The following is an 18,076-nucleotide window of genomic DNA, read 5'->3' as shown; positions in this document are numbered from 1 at the left end:
ACTGCTACAAAAGGTGTATTAGGCTGGGTATGACCCACATAACAACAGTGATACACAGCGTGTTTGTCCAGGTCAGGACCACACTCTCAGGTTACACAGAGCTTCAACTACTGCTGGAATAATTAGTGGACGACAACAGAAAATCAATCAACAACGATTCTATTAAAAACACCACTGCAGCTAATGAGCTTTAACAGATTCATTCTTCATCATTTGTGGTGCTCACCAGTCCTCCTGTACTGGACTGTTCTGGACTTTATGATCATCTATTAACTCAATAAAATAAAGGATGTAACTAAAACAGACTAATATTCTGTTCAACAGATCATCATCAGCATCATTGCCAAACAGAGTTTTTTAGACTTTATAGCCTATTTTTTTATTGCCATCTGTCAGGACACCAGCTTCTTCAGTTCAGTAGCCTCGGGTTCTCATGCAGGTCATAGTCCGGTACCATCCTCTGTTGTACCAACATCATCTATTGTAGGATAGCCGCCACCACACACTCGTCATGGTTACATGTCACTGATTGTTTCAGGTCATCTAATGCATCGACTGACTTAGTGAGTTATGTTTGTGTGTGCTGGTTTCCACCAGCAGGACTCCACAGGGAGAAATTCTCCTTGTACTCTTTGTAACCTCTAAATTCCATCGGGCACGGCGCGGTGACGTTGCAGCCACTGCGCTGTTTTGGTCAGTTCCCCATGCGGCTTCATATCCCACCAGGAGGGTTTCCGAAACGTTCTGCCTGCCAGACTTTGATAACTTGCTCAGATTTGGTTAATTTCAGTTTAATTGTTTCCATTATGTTTGCTTTTGATGATATGGAGTCTGCACAGGATGTTTTATTTTGAAAATTGACTGGATTGGGTCTTGTCGTGGCTGAATCCACACAGTTAAAGTCAACGTTTGTTTGGACCCATGTGTCATCTTTCTTGCAATTCAAGAAAGCCGGTGTCTGTCTCTGAATACATTACATATTAATGTGTGCTTTATTTTCCTTCCTGCTTCATTGTCTTGTTAAATCAAACAAACACCATCACTCATTTCAACAAACAGTAAAGAGAACCGACAGGCTGCAGACTGCTGTGCACTTCAGGGGCTTTGCTGACCGGAGGCCTCTTGGTTTGGTAATCACAGAAGCTGATTTTGGTTATTGTTGGTTCTCTGGAGCTCGAGGAGAATTCTAAAAAGGTGGCGTGCTGATATAACACTGAACAGCTCTGCTGAAGCTGTTCTGTGGACTGCATTTCTAACTGCAGGAAAAGACCTTTGGCTGGGAGCTAAATGTGCCAGTGCTGCAAAGGGAACACAGAACTAAAACAATGTGTCAGGGTGCAGAGGAGATGACTGATTACTTCTGACTTTGAGCCAGGAAGCTTAGCTCTGCCTCAGACTGACTGGAAAAACAGACAAATGCACGAATGAGCTAATGAATAAATAATCTAAAAGGGTTTTACAAAGTCGTTTGTAAGTCACTCGATAGAAATTTCTGCCATAACGCGTCAGGTTTGGGTACAGCAGAGAAGCCAGTGACATTGACTGAAAGAATGTGCTGCAGTCACTCCGAGCTGGAGCAGACTGTGACTATGCAGAGCACAGGAGATCAGAGTGCTGCTCGTAGGTCCAGAGAGAGGACAAAGAACGCCTGGAAGCAGAAACATAATCGCTGCATTCCAGCCACAAAGTCCAATATTACACCTCCTGGTGTAACTTTAGATCTTATTTACACACATATTGACGTGGACCGAGGCAGCAGATAGTACGCAGGTATGACGTAGTGATGTGCATCTTCCCGCTATATTGGTCATAACCTAAGAAAAATGACAAGGCTGCATTCTCTGATGCTTAGAATATGAAGATAGCTGCAGTACGACAACACGTAAAAACATAGAAACACTTGGATCTGATGTAGTGTTTGTATATCAAGAGGATCTATGCTCCATCGTGTGAAACAGTATGTTAACTTCATGATTCAAGTTTTGGATCTGGTCCAGGGTTGGACTTTAAGTACCTGGATTGACTAAAAGGTCCAAGACCAACGTTTATCTTATCAAACCTTTTGCCTTGAGCTGAAACTCTTAGCCAATCAACTGATTAGCCAATAGAATGTTGACAATACTCAACAGAAAATTAATCAGCAACTATTTTAAAGAAGATTCATTAAGTCATTCTTCCAGCAGAAACACCAAACATAACCTCGGACGTGAGGAATCACTGACCAAAGACTGAAACAGAAAGCTGTCTGAGGTTTCTGCAAACCAGAGATTATCTGTAAGTTCAAATGAACAGTACTCCATGATGGATTGAAGATACTTCATAATTCTGTATACTACACTGGGCCTCTACTTGGATGAATGTGTTCACATGCTTGTCGACGACCGTAGAACCACAAATGGACATTGTGACGTCACCCGCAGGTTTCTAAAGAGCTAGACGTGAATGAAGCCTGGAGGAACCTTGGAACCTGTGATGGGACCCAATTGTCACTCAAAGTCTGAGGTGGGCTGAGAGACGCCAGGGAGGTCAAACAAGCCATCTGTAACGATATCTACCTATCAAAGCGTCCGTAAGCCTTAATATCATTTGAACAGGTGAGTTGTATATAAATTCACCCTCAGTACAGTTGTCATGAACGGGGAAATTAGCTACAGAGACCAAAACTGTTTTTTGTACCAGGCTGTAAACATGTTTATTTCTGCTGTGAAGTTGGACATTTGAACATGGGGACTTATGGAGACTGACTCACTTCTGGAGCCAGCCTTAAGTGGATGTTTGAGGAACTGCAGTTTTTGGCACTTCTTGGATTAGCTTCAGTTCACAGCCACTATTTAGGCTTTTCAACTGGACTGTGCTGCGCTCAGACCTCCTGTGTTTAGTAGCTTGTGAAAAACAAGTTGTGTCAGACACATTCAGTCATCTCTCGGCTTGTAACGACAGACATGACTGCATGCGTGGACAGACTTCAGCCAAAGTCTGACCCTATGTTCATACTGACGTACAGTTACCGGCCATCCTCATTAGTGTGACACTTTGACCTAATGAGCAACACGGGCCCTCTGTGCCAGCTCACTGTGTAATGGAGTGTATCTTTAACATTACCCAGATGACTGCGACCCGGCTGCACATTTATTACTTGTAATCAAATTTGTCCAGCAGCTGTACTTACATCTCCGAATGGCTAGATGTAGCTTTAATAGGACTTATATAAGATGTGCCATTGTCTCGGGATGAGTACCACTGTGCTGCAACACACAACCTTGGAATAACGATGCACAATGCACAGACACAGATGTTTAAGAGTGTGTTTACACCATCAGCCCTGTGCACTAATGAAGGCACCGTAAAGATAAGAGCTGGACTGCAGCTTTGATTAGCATTAATGGACCAAAGGTTGAACAACTGAGCTATCAGCACCTCTCTGACCTCCCTCCCTGATGTTAAAACACCAGCTGGCTCAGCATTTGGGGTGGACAGACAGACTGACTGACAGTGGGGTAACAGGCGCAAAGATTAACCAGCTCAATAAACGATGAGTCAGCTCCGTGCCTTTGTGTTTGGTTGGAAGCAGCTCGTGGAGGAGGACGGGCTGGCCGCACACAGCGGCTCACAGCTGGATGTTCACCTGCAGAGCCTGGCGTTAGCCTGTCCGGTCCGCTAGCTCGGTCGGTCCCGTAAGCTGCTGCTGCTGCTGCTGCTTCATATGCGGGCGTAACACACAAAGCTGTCACCTCTTCCTGTTTTAGAACAGCGGTATACCACTGAAAGTCACCCCGCAGTTCTGTGTGAACGTTACTGGAGCTGTGTGAAGCTGAAAACATCCACCGCCATCGGCTGCCCCCTGTTAGCTGTCAGCTAGCTCGACGCTAGCGGAGGTTTTAACGCGAAGCTAACTCACCTCATACTGGATGTACTGCTTCCTCCACTCCGGCGTGATGTGAGCCGAGAGATGCTCTGTGAATTTCATGTCGACTCTCCGGCGGCTCTGCTCCCTCCCCTGCTTCTGTTCGGTTTTTTACTGGAACCAGGACCCGGTGGGTCGGTTGGACAGCGGACGGTTCAGCCGTGCTGGTTCACAGACGTTTCCACAGAAACTCATCCGAAGATTACGAGCGGGCAAACACACACACACACACACACACTGAGAGAGAGAGATGCCCTTTTTGTCTTAACCTAAGCTAGCTGCCGGCACATCCGTGTCGTTTTCACACACACTCGACGGAATGCTGGCGGAGTCATGTCTGAGCTCAAGCTCAACGCTTCGGTTTGGTTTGAACCGTAGCGCCAGTGCCGCTAAATGTCGCTCAGTTTGCGGTAAACAGGCTCTCAGTTGAAGCGCTAGCTGGGTCCTGCTATCTCCCCCCTCCTCTCTCTCTCTCTGTCGTTCTCTACCTCTCTCCACCTCCTGTCTCCCGCTGCCTTCAGGTGCAGTTGGAAATATTTAAACGAGCCTCCGTTGAGCGCACATGAACGTGTTTGTCGGTGGGTGGGACGAGGTGTGTCATCCAACCAAGGACGGCTAAACTGCTGTTTTTTTTAGTTAAACAGTGCGGCAGTGAGCCGGCTGTCACAGAGGAGGGGAGCAGGGAGAAACAGTGACACAGTCACAGCTTATGTTGAGCGCAAGAGCTCCTGCCATGTCAAGTGTCGTTGTAGTCACACGTTACTGTTCTTGTTGCTCATCCGCAGGTGGCTGTTTGTCCTGATTCACTCTGGGTTTTTTTGTGGATTTTGTCTGCGCTTTGACAAAGCTCATTTTATTCTGGATATTTTTGAACTCATCACCAGTCAAAAAACGTCCCGCAGCTGCTTCACAGTAAAAATCTTCCACTAGAATCACTGTTCTACAAGAGCACCACTTAAACGTCACCTCTGTATTTATAAAATACCAGTACAGCTCGCTCCCATCTCTCTGAGGGTTCTTTTAATCACATCTCTCTTATTTCAGTCAATAAACCTTCTCTATACTATAGATTCCGATGACACATGAATGCGACACATGTGACGTCGCCGGCTACCTTTAGGAGAAGATGACGTAGATGTTGATCGTGTGTTTCATCTTTGAGGAAATTCAGGTGGAAAGTTTCCATCATAGAGCTGCTCACCGTGTTTGTCTCTGACTGTCTAAGAATACACTCACAAGATCCAAGAATAGACACACACACACACACACACACACACACACACACACACACGGAAACATGTAGCAGAATTCTGCTTCTGGTGTTTTATGATTCATGTTTTTTTATGGTGACAGAGAGAAACAATGAAATTATACATGTAACTGAAATCATGAAATGTGAAGAAATGAACATTAACTTCAAAGATGTCACTTTGCAGTCACTGACATCTCACATCTGCAGCCAGATGTGCAGATCTTCATATTAATAACTTGATGTGTGACCTATGAGCAATTCTATATTTATCCACATCATATTACCATCCCTGTAAGTTCTTCTCAGAATAGATTCACATCATGTAAAGTCAAACATATATTGGACGTAGTCACTGGTTGTCTTCTGTGCTGTCAACACATTTTGTCATTAGTCACAATAAACAGGGACAAACACAGCCAGTGTTGTCAGGAAAGTCTTCATGATATAGATCATTGATGTCTTTTCACAACAGTCCAATCATCAGGATGGACTTCCTTAAAAGGAGTTCGTTCTATCTTGTTTGACCACTTTAGTCTTATCAGGAAATATGATTTATTCTAAAATGATCTTCAGGATGTTTGTTAAGCGTCAGATTAACATCGCCCTCTAGTGTTTGAACAGCACATTGCACCAACAGGTCTCGCTTTGGAGGAGTTGATCATTGATTCAATCATCCTCTTGTCTTTTAGCCGCTCTGTGCTGTTATATTTCGTTCATATTAAATGTTTATAAAATATAAGCGATCAAATTAACATGGCTACTGTTGTAAATATAGTGGTACTGTAGTAATACTCATACCAGCAGAAGCAGTAGTAGACATAATAGTAGCAGTTGTATGGAGGTTTGTGGCAGCAGTAACAGTATCAGCAGTAGTACTCAAAGTGTCAGTGGTGGATGATGTACAGTAAGCAGATTATTTTTGATGAACAAAATCTCTCGATTGCTTCTCTATGCATGTTCAAATAGACTTTTTACAACAAAATCATATTTTTAGGTTATTTTTATCCCCGTCTCCCTGATCTTAAGCCTCTTCCATCCATAAAAGCACGTGGGAATGAGTGATTTTCCCCACAGGGTTGCAGAAATGATACAGAACAGAGTTGGTATGAGCTGTTATTGTAACATATTTAAGATAATGTGAATCATTTCTTGATGTGGTCCACACACAAACTGTCTGGTCGGTTTGTTTTCATGTTATTTTTATGTGCAGACTGTACAGAGGACAATGATGAATAGCCGTGTGTTTCCCGCCTCTGAGGTCAGTCACTGTGTGAGCGGGCGTGCCTCCTACAGGTCAGCTAACAAGCACCCACATATCACATACAGTCTGTTTCCTCATGGCACACCGTTTTGTCATCATATTCATTCACTCTTCTCTCAATATGTAGTTATATTAAAATTATATTTGATATTTCAGGCACATTTGGAACATGTCTATATGTGGTGTACATAACGAAATGATAAACTGTACACAAACCAAAACAGTGAAACAATAACTGGAGGAAGTTTGTGAGATAACATTTTATTTTTCATCTTTAAGATTTTTTCTTCGTTTTCTTTTTGGCATTTTCTGTTTTTATTGAATAGTGACAGCTGGAGAGATGAACAGAGACCCAGGTAGCTGCAGACTTCAGCATGAAGGTTAGTCGTAGAAGTGAGCGTGATGGTGCAGTATACTCTCCGGGCGTCTCCTCGGCCTGCTCAGGTGTTGCTTCTCGGGCTCATACTCTGGGATTCTTCTGCTACCTGCATCCCTGAGGACAAACACTGTGCCCTGGAAACCACAGCCAAGTGCCATTTTTCTCTGAGTGATGTCTGGAGCTCATTTGCATTCTTTTCAAAACTTTAATTATTTACGTAATTAGCATATAACAGAAACTGATGCCCAGATGTATTATCAAAAGCAAAGTCATCTTATCAAACAATTGATGCTTTTATTGTAACTTTTAATAATTTAGCCATAGGTAGCTATGGATACATTTGTTCACTGCAGCTCTAAATTGAGTATTGTTAATTGAATTTTAATGTCTTCATTAACTTCTTTAATCATACCCATCAGAAAATAACTCCTGGTGTTCTTTTTGACTAACTTTATATCAAAAACAAAATCTTTCATGTCCGATACAAAGCGTGGTGTTAATGTGTCTCTGTTGTGTTTGTAAGCGAGTGTAGACTGTAAACAGACTGCCACCTCTGACAGGATCCCTGAGGAGAGAACTGCAATCACATTTCACACTTTAAAAATAGTCCAGTTGTCTCACTATTTCGTTATATAACATGTAAATAAAATATATTCTGCCTGATGCTGGAGAATTCAAACGACAAACGTGCATTTTAAAATACGTTTCAGCATGTAACTGGATTAACAGAGAGAAAAACAACATCAGATAACATAATCTGTGTGTGTGTGTGTGTGTGTGTGTGCGTGCGTGTGTGTGTGTGTGTGTGTGAGCGTGTGTGTGTGTGTGTGTGAGAGAGAGAGAGAGAGAGAGAGAGAGAGAGAGAGTGTTTGTGAGTGTAAGTGCATTATAGTGTTAATGTGCATTAAAGTCACCTCGAAACAGGATTTTGGAACAGAACCTGAACCTCCATTAAAACAGTGAGCGTGGCTGACGTGACTTCCTGTCTGACAGCCAGCAGGTCTAATCATTACTGAGGATTAACAGCCAGCCGGGTCAGATTAGGCCGGCTCGCCTTTTTAGAACGTTGTTTGGATGAAAACAAGCTGTTGGTGAATACACAGTTAATGTCAGAGGCGGCCATGTTGCTCCATTAGCATTTCTGCTGCATGTGACAGTTCCTCCTGATGACTCCAGTGTTTCAAACTCAATGAGCTGACACAGCTTGCAGGAATCCTTCATGTAAAACAACCAGTTGAAGCCCAAAATGTAGGTCATGTGACATCACACCGTTCAAACCATGTGCTGCCTCAGAGAGCATTTTAATAGCAGCACACAGTGTCTCCATAATGCAACTAAGTGCCAATTAAGACCCAAACACATACGATGCACTCAGACACCACAGTTGTGATTATTTATTCATCATGTTCACTCAACATGATGTCATCCTTTAGCTTATCTATTGTTCTTTGCTTGTTTACTTGTGGTCTCCTAATGAGCATTCCAGAACAATTAACTCAAATCCGTACATGCAGGAAACTTCATATTCATAGAACACTTCATGCAAAAAACAGCTGCACACATTTTAGAATTACAGTAAGAATTTATTCACAAATCTTTAAAACCTGCAGAAACATGTATGTACAATAAACTCAATACAATGGAATACTATATAACTCTAACTGTGCAAAAGCATAAAATATTTAACGCCTTTACAAGGAAACAACAAGTATGATTCCTCATTTCATCTGCACGTGAATGGAAAATGCTAATCTTACATTATTCCATCATACCAGGTGAAACAAAACTAGCAGGAGTCCAAATATGTCAGTCAAACCCGACATATATCGGTCTGTCCAGGTCCACACAATTCTCAGGAGAGATCTGATCCCCTCTGTGATGGATCAAGGGTTATAATATCAAATGTTATACAAACATTTATAGCCAAAACCCTCAAATATTCTGGAGTTCAGGCTGCGTTTTGGTGCTCGACACAATCAGTAAGAAAAAAAGTGGTTCCACTTTGACAAAGACAGCTTGATAAATCGATTTGAATTTGACTGAATCGAATCCGGGCGAATACCCACACTGACTGAGCAAGAACCCAGCTCCACACGGATTCAGAGAGATGTTAACAGATGACAAAGTTAGATCTACTCCTGGATCAGGTTCAGGACCGTCTCAGTGCTCAAGAATGAATCAGTTTCAAGAATTCTGTCGCAGAAGACGGACATTGCAAGGATGCACTGAGTACACAGAAGCGGTTTGGGCACCAGTGACTGTGTACACACAGCAAAATGTGGTGAAAACAGCATGAGAGTCAGCTGTGGAACAGTTCAGCAGCATCGTGAGTTACAGTAAACGGTTTGCTGACCAAAGCTGGCACCCAGCGGCTCCTATAAGAGGCTTGATGGACAATATAAACCATCAGACCGGCCTCACAGTGAGAACTACGTCAGGACTGAAGATAGATCCCTTTAGGTGCTGAGTAGCTTATGACATAGGTTCAGGTAAATGACTCACACATTGATGGAAGTGTTTAATGCAGTGTGTGCACACACAACCTTCAGTGTTTTACAGACAGGTGAGGGAAGCAGGTCATTGTGCTCTGCAAAGGGATAATGTCAAGACAGCTTTGTTTGAGACTCCAGGACCGTTTCAGAGGTTGCAGTCTGTGATACTGATGAACTCTAATGACAGGTGTTTCAATTATTTTGTCCACCTCATTTATAGCAATAAGGATAGACTAAATACGTAAATGAATTATTTAATTAATTGAAAAATAGCTAAATGCATCAAACTTTGAAATACATGAAAATGAAGAAGAAATGCTGAATCTTCTGTTTGGTCAACTACAATTATGTCATCACTTGCACTCACAAAATGCTTTATTTGTCTATGTCCATGATCATGTCATATAAATGTTGTTTAGCTCAGTTGGTAGAGCAACCACCATGTACAAAGACTCAGGGTTCGAATCCGCTCTCTCCCCACATTCCTGTCACTCTTCAGCTGTCTCTATACAATAAAGCTTGAAAAAGGCCAAAAAATATCTTAACAAAAAACAAAACTATTTTGATATAAATACAATCATGAGTAAACAAATCAAATGTCGTTAATATATTTAAATGCTCTGTGATGTGATGTTTGTGTGTTCATGTCACTTTTTCCTGATTTGACTGATGTAATGATCGATGTCTTTTCTTGAGTAGTCCAACCACTTCATTCATTTATTATTTCTGTATCTAGGATTGGTGTTGATGGATCGTTATGAGTTGATCTGGATTACTGTTGTTGGAGTTTTGTGATGAATCTGACTGCATCAGATCCTCCTTGCGACAATTTGTTCTCACTGATGTCATATTTCATGTTTCTTTGTGTCTTCTTAGCAAACAGAAGGAATATGTGCAGTAGCTGCAGAGGTGGAAAGTAACTAAGTAGTGTACTTGAGTACAATCCTGAGGTACCTTTGCTGTATTATACTTCAGCACATTTCAAAGAGAAATATGTATTCACAGTTTAAGCCACAGGATACCTGAAGATGAAGATTTTGAAGACATTAACTGCTTAAATATTAATATTATATTAATACATTAATAATAATGATCCAATAATACAATAATGAGAGTATTTATTCTGCATAATAAATAATTATTTTTAATACTTTGAGTCCATGTTGTTGTTTGTACTTTTACTGAATGCAGGACTTTCACTTGACCAGTGGAATTTTTTTTTTTTTTTTTAAATGGATTTGAAAATATCTTCCAGCACTGTATGTTTGCTCATGCACAGCACATTCAACATATAAAACAATGAATGTGTAATAACTGAGCTTTATGCTCATGTTTGTCATCAAGTCCACTTTGAGGCAAAGAGTTACCACTTCAGTTCTTTATTTCATCCTGAGGTTTAATGAGGTCAGAAGAAAAGACAAACAAGTGGGGGAAATATTGAAACATGATTAGAATATTACTTCTCCACATACAGCAGTGAGGCGTGTGACGATGCTCATCCCTGCTGGAAGCAGCTTTTCTGAACAATAACCTTGCACAGAAAAGAAAGGATGTTGGACATTTTACAGAAGACTGTGGTACAGTTAGCTGTGATTTACATATTACAGTACACAAACACACACAGCACACACTCACATGTATATACCCAGCAGATTTTAATACATTCCCAGCCAAATTCCAGCCATCCTGGAGCAGCGAGGCTCCTCTCTTGGCATTCACCGCGTGCCTTAATTGACTGATTTGAAATCAAGGTCCACTGTGAACACTGAGAGAGGAAGCCAGAGTCACAGAGGAAGAGAGGCAGGGATGATAACCTTGAGGAAGAAGGTGCAGAGGTTAAACATGCTGTATATCTCCTCTGTTCCTGCATATTGCTGCGAATAACACAAGTGAAAATCCAAATTGCAAATATGTGTTCAGGATCAACTGTCTGTTTTTCTCATGCAGCAGTGCATGTCTGTGACAGCTGCCTCGGCATCATCTATATCAGGATATTTTACAGAAAATGAAGAGAGTTATTCCAAAAGACACCTACAGCGCTGACAGTATTTAAAGGTCACACATATACCTGCTCGTCTTCTTCCTTTCGCTCTGTAATTTATGGCTGCATCGACTGTTTACAGCCGCCCGCTCTGAGAGACAGAACTCAGAAGTAAAAAAATGAAAAAGAAATCTCACGGATTATATTCCATCTCTGTTTTTCATGACATGTCAAGGACACATCAAGCAGGCAGCCATTACAGAGTAGAGCCCAGACTGCAGGGATCTACTGTAAATGAGGCTAAGACCAGATTTGATGGGAGTCTTATCAGAATGTAAACAGATGGAAACAGGAGCATCTCAATGACTTCATCGCGGAGAGAAAGATGAATTTTGCGCATCAATATCTTTAAAAAAAAAAAAAAGGGAAAAAGGGCGTTTTTCAAAGAACAAAGTGTCATCATCTTCATGAAAAACGCGACTAAAAGGATTTGATCTATTAGGAATGGTGATAATAAAATGTTACCATGAGCTTAAAAAAATGAATTCAATGATATAATGACAGCTTTGACTAAATCTAAACCTCCTGCGTGCACCGCAGTACTGTAAACACACCGCTGACTACACACACATTGTCCCTGCTGCTGAAATATTGTACTGATGATTACACATAAAAAATCATAAACTAACAATAACGCCACATTAAACTCAACATTGAGAAGCACACACACACACACACACACACACACACAAAATGTCCCTTCAGGAATGTTATATAAGAGATTTGATTTTTCCTGTCACCCCCCCTCCCGACATTAAATGGAGCAGATTCTTACAGTATGTAGGCCGGGCCATGCAGCATTAGCCTGGATGCTCTCAGCAAAGCCTGAACCACATTCTGCCAAACAATAAGAACACAAAACATACAGCAAAAGAGCAATATGTAAATATATATATGAATCTATCATTCTCAGTAGGAATAAGTCGTTCGATGCAGCTTACATCCGTCTATTTTACGCACAAAGGCAGCCTCTTCTCAGAAGACATCGTTTGAAATAAAACACGAATGGATTGTTTCAATCTGAAGAGCGTCGATATCTGCAGTGAAACACGGAGCTGCTCGTCTCCTTGTCGCATTATCTCCTCCAGGATCCATCCCTCTCCTCCTCTCCTCTCCTCCTCTCAGATCCTTTCATGCAGGACAAAAAGACATCTCTGCTGGAATAAAAAAAAGAAAGAAAAAGGAGTTCCTTCTCGACGAGTCTGTCTTCAGTGTCCTCTTCCAACTCCCTGGATGCTCAGAAATGATCTTGGTTAATTGGTTTAATATTCGAGACGGATTTGATAAACCAAATCAAAGTGTTTGGATTCATCCTCCCGGACGGTGCGGACGGGCGGGCGGTGGATTACGCACAGGAGAAGGCTTCAAGCAGGCTGGGGCGGGGTGACGTCACCATGCAGACAGATGCTCTCTCTCTCATCCTCCACCCCCCCACACCACCACCACCACCCCCACCCCTTTGCCCTTGAGACCGGGATAGGCCTCCTACACAGCTGATGCTGCCATTTGGGTCTGTCACTTTGCTCTGGCTCTCCATTATTCAGCAGATCAGCTCCAAACACAGAAAAGTGATTCCAGACTGTACAAAATATCACAAGAAACATCTCCCCGCTCAGTCATTCACTGTACAGTCAACACTGAGGTACATGATGAGGACACAGAAGGTCAAAGTGTTTCTTTGCAATAACAACATTATTGTGTATTACATCAGGATCATAGCTGAACCACTGAGGACACAGAGGTTCTGGAATTACACAAATTAATTAAAATATTTTTAAATTTTAAAACTTTTAGGCAAAAATCAAACACAAATTAAAATATACTGTATATACAGCACGTTATATATAGCCATATATACATATACAACAGCCATAACATTATAGTCGCTGACAGATGAAGTGAATGACACTGAGTATCTCGTTGTTTTGTCCTTAAAGTTAAAGTTATAAGCAGAAAAATGGACAAGTGTCAGAATTTGAGCAACTCTGACAAGAACCAAATTCTGATGGCCGGACAACTGGATCAGACTAACTCTAAAACTGGGGCTCTTATGGGGTGTTTCCGGTCTGCAGTGGTCTGTATCAAGTGGTCCAAGGAAGGAAAAGCTGTGGTCATGGATGTCATAGACAGCCAAGGCAAGACAGTCATGGACATGGGGAGCAAAGGCTGGCCCATGTGGTCTGATCCAACAGACGAGCCACTGTAGCTCAGATTGCTGAAAAAGATGCTGGTTCTGATGGATTTTTGACATTTCTGTGTTTATTTGACTTCACTTTGTCTGTTTGTGCAGCAGATAATACCTCATTTACATAAAACCTCCATATAACTAAAAATACTTGTCTTAATGTAAGTAATCAACTGCTGAAGTTTCATATTGATATATGAGTTTAAATTTTATCCTGTTCATCTGTCGTGTCTCAAAATGTCTGAATTTTACAGTCTATATCTTTAAAGTCGTTTTCTCAGACTCTGAGCAGCAAATGTCTACTTCAGTAGCACTTACACCCACCAAACCGTCCAGTCTGGTTTCTGTCTGGATTCTGAAGGTTTTTACAGAGGACTTTGTTCATCGATCATTCAGATTCTGATTCATATATTTGATGAGACCACGGAGACAATAGGTCTTTTATGTAAAAAACCTTTGACTGTAATGTGGCAACAACATAAAACAAGAATATTTAACCTGAATTTAACCAATATTCACATTTCTGTTCAGGAAATGTTTAAAAACGAGTGCATGTTTAATTAGATAATGCCTCATTTGCATATTTGAACATCACATTTGAGAAAACTTGTAATGTTAAAGTCCTGGCTGTCTCTTCTAACATGAATTAAAACAATGTTTAAGCATGATTATTGTTAGTGCATATCAGTTCCAACACACACACACACACACACACACACACACACACACATTGCAGCACACACTGTCTCATGTTGTTGACATATCGACAGGTTTTTCACAGAGGGGATTTTGGATATCTCATTCATCACTCCATTAATCAGAAAATACTGTCAACAGCTATACGAATGTCCATGTCTTTATGAATCAGATGTTGTATAAATCATGCACTGAAAAACATGAAGAAATCTTCAGAGTATAGACAGCAAGCAAACTGGTTGGTGGGTGTAAGTGCTGCTGAAGTGGAGATTTGTGTCTCAGAGTCTGAGAAAAAATCATTTGGAGAAACAAACCTTTAAAGGTATGGATTGGAAAATTCAGACATTTGATGAACAGGGTCAACAGGTAAACTCTTCTATGCTTAAATATGTAAAAAAGGCATTATCTAATGCTAACTTTTGATGACGTCTACAGACACAGGCAGACAAAGTGAAGTCAAACTTCTGAAAGAAGTAAAAAGAAGACCAAAATCAAATCACGTCTTGTGTTCAGCTCGCCCACATACAAGTCTTGAGCCCAGTCTTCTGTTGGATATGTGTTCTCATCTGACCGCCTGTGACATGACAGCACCATCCAAGTAACAGCGCTTGACGAATGATTTGTCGCACTTCTTTCTCTGTGCGCTGACTGTGCCGCTGTCCTTCCACACTTGAAGGACTTCTGCCAGATCTTCTGAATGAAACTGATTTCCTGTATGAGGACATTCTGAGCAGAAATTGCTTTGGGAACTGATCTATTCAGACCGTAGGGTGTCAAAGCAGCTTTTGAGAGCTGTGACACTTCATGATATGAGTGAACTGCTGCAGGACTGGGAGTCACTCCAGCACTGAAATTATGGAGTAGATTCTTTGACTGAGGGCTGTGTCACGACCATGAACCCATCATTTAAACATGATGTGCTTCCTTTGGTTTCATCAGCAGACAGGATCAGGTAGATTTAACTCTCTGTTTTTTTCTTTTTTCACGTCATGCTTCCTAAACGGACTCAATGAGAAGTAGTGTTCTGGCAGCATGTCCAGAGAGGAGCAGATTGGAAAAGTTCAATGACACTTGAATGTACCACCACTCTCTGATGTGTTACATCACCAAACACATTCATCACATGGAGGCACAGAGCAGCAATTTTGACCACATGCAGCTCTCCTTCCTTCTCCAAGTCCTTCATCTTTCTGGTGTAATCACCCTCTTCCTCTCCTCATCTCCTTTCATCCTCTCTGCTCCACCTCGAGGTAGTCAATCATTAACGTGAATGTCAGTTTAACCAGATACCCCACTGACGTCCATTCAGTTATTCTGTTGATCTGACTGAGATTTAGGACTCGGACCTAACAGCAGACTCTTTGAACTCACTGAACACATTTACTTAACTCAGCTGTGCACTACATGTTTACTTCATTACATTTAAAAATATGAGAATCCTACAAAATAAAAGACATGATTAGAACTTACCTTACTTAACATTTTCAGCTTACAACCATTCCTAAAAAAGCCTCTTTGTCTTTGGGCCCTTTTCACATTTCTTCTCATGTGTTTTTTTTAAATTGATATTTGCCACCAAAAGATGTAAAATTTTCCAATATTTCACAAAATCAAAGAAAAGTATGAAAAACTAATCATATATCCATACATTATAAATGGACTGAACGATCACGAATAACAGTAAAATTACAGTGCACCTCAGTATTAACAATCTGTTTATGTGATATAAGATAATACATAAGTAACGTGGACCATTTGTGTGCAGAACAGTACTTTCTGGACTTAATCATAATCAGGATTTTGAATGCAGGACTTTTACTTCTTGTAATGAAGTATTTTTACATTGTTGAACTGATGTTTTTACTTCAACAAGCTCAGCAAAATGAGGCTGAAAAGCATCAACAAATATTGCTTAATCAGATTGATTCAGGCAGCAGAAAAGGTGACGGAGAGGCTCAACAAACACTTAGATAACAGATGATCTTGTGGGTAAACTGTTGTTACATGTATAGCTTTGTGTGTGTGTGTGTGTGTGTGTCTTTCTCTCCTTCCTCCCTTTGTCCTCCAGGTGAAAAGGGGAGGATTGGCTGCCACCTGTGGGCTCCAGAAGAGCTGGGGATTTGTTTGCTTTTTCTTTTCTCACAGACAAAGGTTGAGCTAGGTTGTGTTTTGGTTAGTTTGTTTGGCACAACCCCCACAGTTTTCTCTCCCCCCACATTTTTCAAATATACATTCGCTGTTTATCGTTTTGGTAAATAAATCTCTTTTTTTGACTGCCTCCTGTCTTCCATGAGTTCTGTCTTTGTTGGTTGTCAGCGTTATTGTTTCTGCTTATGAAGGGCAAACATAACAGCCGTCTATACTGCTGAATTAAGATGCACTTATAGGGCAGGGAAATGGTTTTGTTGCCAGTTCTTCAAGTATGGAAGGATTATGTGAATATGGAACAATAACAATTCATCTGTTTAACTTGTCATTTCTAAAGCTCTTGTCAGAAATTCTGTCATTTTTATGATAGTGATAAAGTTTTTATGTCTCAAAGGTTCTAAACATGTCCACTTGAAGTGGACCTTGGGACAAGCCAGAGCTGGGGGCCCATGTTTGACTTTTGTTTGTCATTATTTGGTAAAATGTAATTACTTTGATATACAGCTGCTCTACAAGGCAAATTTGCAAATACACACCACACAATATGAGCTCCTGGAAACGCAGGGGTCCCAGGACATTTGCCTGCTCTGTAATCCAGCTTTGATCGCATCCCTCTAATCCAAATCCTGACTTGAATTTTAGAGATTTAGATGACAATCAATCCTGGAAATATTATTAATATAAACAATAAAACAAGAATATTGCTGGACTTCACACATCATTTGCAAAGATCAGCTCCAGCACATGTTGTTATGTGTGTGAACATTAGGGGGCAGCCTCTTATTGGCAAAACCTTCATAACATCATAACACTTCTCTAATAATGTAAAGTTGAACAGAAGTGTGAGCGTCAGTAGAGTTACATCACACCTCTAAATGATAAATATCACCCAGGTGAGAGAATAACCTTTGAGACATTAAATATTACCTTGTTCATAAATCAATTCTTTCTCTATAAAGCAGTTTGTGTCTCAGCGTATAAGCTGTCATCTGTTTTGTCTCAGTTCATGTCACGATGCAGGTGTCCTCTGTAATCGCTTCGCTCACTCTCCTCCTTCTGTTAATCTGATGTCTAATTGGCTAACTGGAGCAGATGAAGCTAAGAACAGGAATAGGACTGCAGACACACAAAGACCTGTGTGTGGGAGTGTCCAAAGGTTAGACAGTTTAGAGTTTAGGTTAGTACCACATGATCAAGATAAAAGAAATGTTATATAACAGCTTCATCTTTCCAAGAATCAGACACCTATTTTATTTTATTTTTAATCACATTTTGCTCCAATTTGACAGAAACATTCAGTGTCAGTGGAAATGGCCATGAAATCACTTCCATCACACTGACAACTTGTGTTTTATTTTGTGTGAAAGAGAGGGTATTTGCAAGTTCTTTGTCACCTCATCTTACTTGTTATCTTACTCGTGTTGTTTTACAGACTGAACCTGCTGTGTAACTCCGCTCCAAACAAAAAGAATGTCACAGGTTCTCGAAAAGGTGACACCGGGATGAGAAGTCAATTCTCAGGTGCTAAAAATAAATTAATGAGGTGGAGAAAAGCATGAAGGTGGATTTCTGTTTTAGAGAAGACCTGTAAATGTCCCTTGTCACTTTTGTTCCACTATATAAAAGAATACACTGACCAAATGAAATGTTATGACTCTTTAGGTTTTTTTTTTAGTATTTAAAGGTCCAGTGTGTCAGATTTAAAGGGCTCTATTTAC

The 18,076-nt window shown here is 40.9% G+C and overlaps 1 protein-coding gene across 1 annotated transcript in view; it reads right to left on the bottom strand.

Moving 5' to 3' along the window:
• The window catches only part of LOC104938572 (xenotropic and polytropic retrovirus receptor 1 homolog), a 35,848-nt gene extending 30,916 nt beyond the window's left edge, over positions 1–4,932 (bottom strand). Inside the window, exon 1 of the mRNA XM_019266751.2 lies at positions 3,899–4,932. Coding sequence (XP_019122296.1) covers positions 3,899–3,967 — 69 coding nt within the window. The 5' untranslated portion in view covers positions 3,968–4,932. The remainder of the gene's footprint in view (positions 1–3,898) is intronic.
• Between the last annotated feature and the right edge of the window lie 13,144 nt (positions 4,933–18,076).

The sequence above is a fragment of the Larimichthys crocea genome, chromosome X, assembly GCF_000972845.2.
Source record: "Larimichthys crocea isolate SSNF chromosome X, L_crocea_2.0, whole genome shotgun sequence".
Lineage (NCBI taxonomy): Eukaryota > Metazoa > Chordata > Actinopteri > Sciaenidae > Larimichthys > Larimichthys crocea.
The sequence above is the reverse complement of the archived record's forward strand: the minus strand, read 5'-3'. Positions and strand labels throughout refer to the sequence as shown.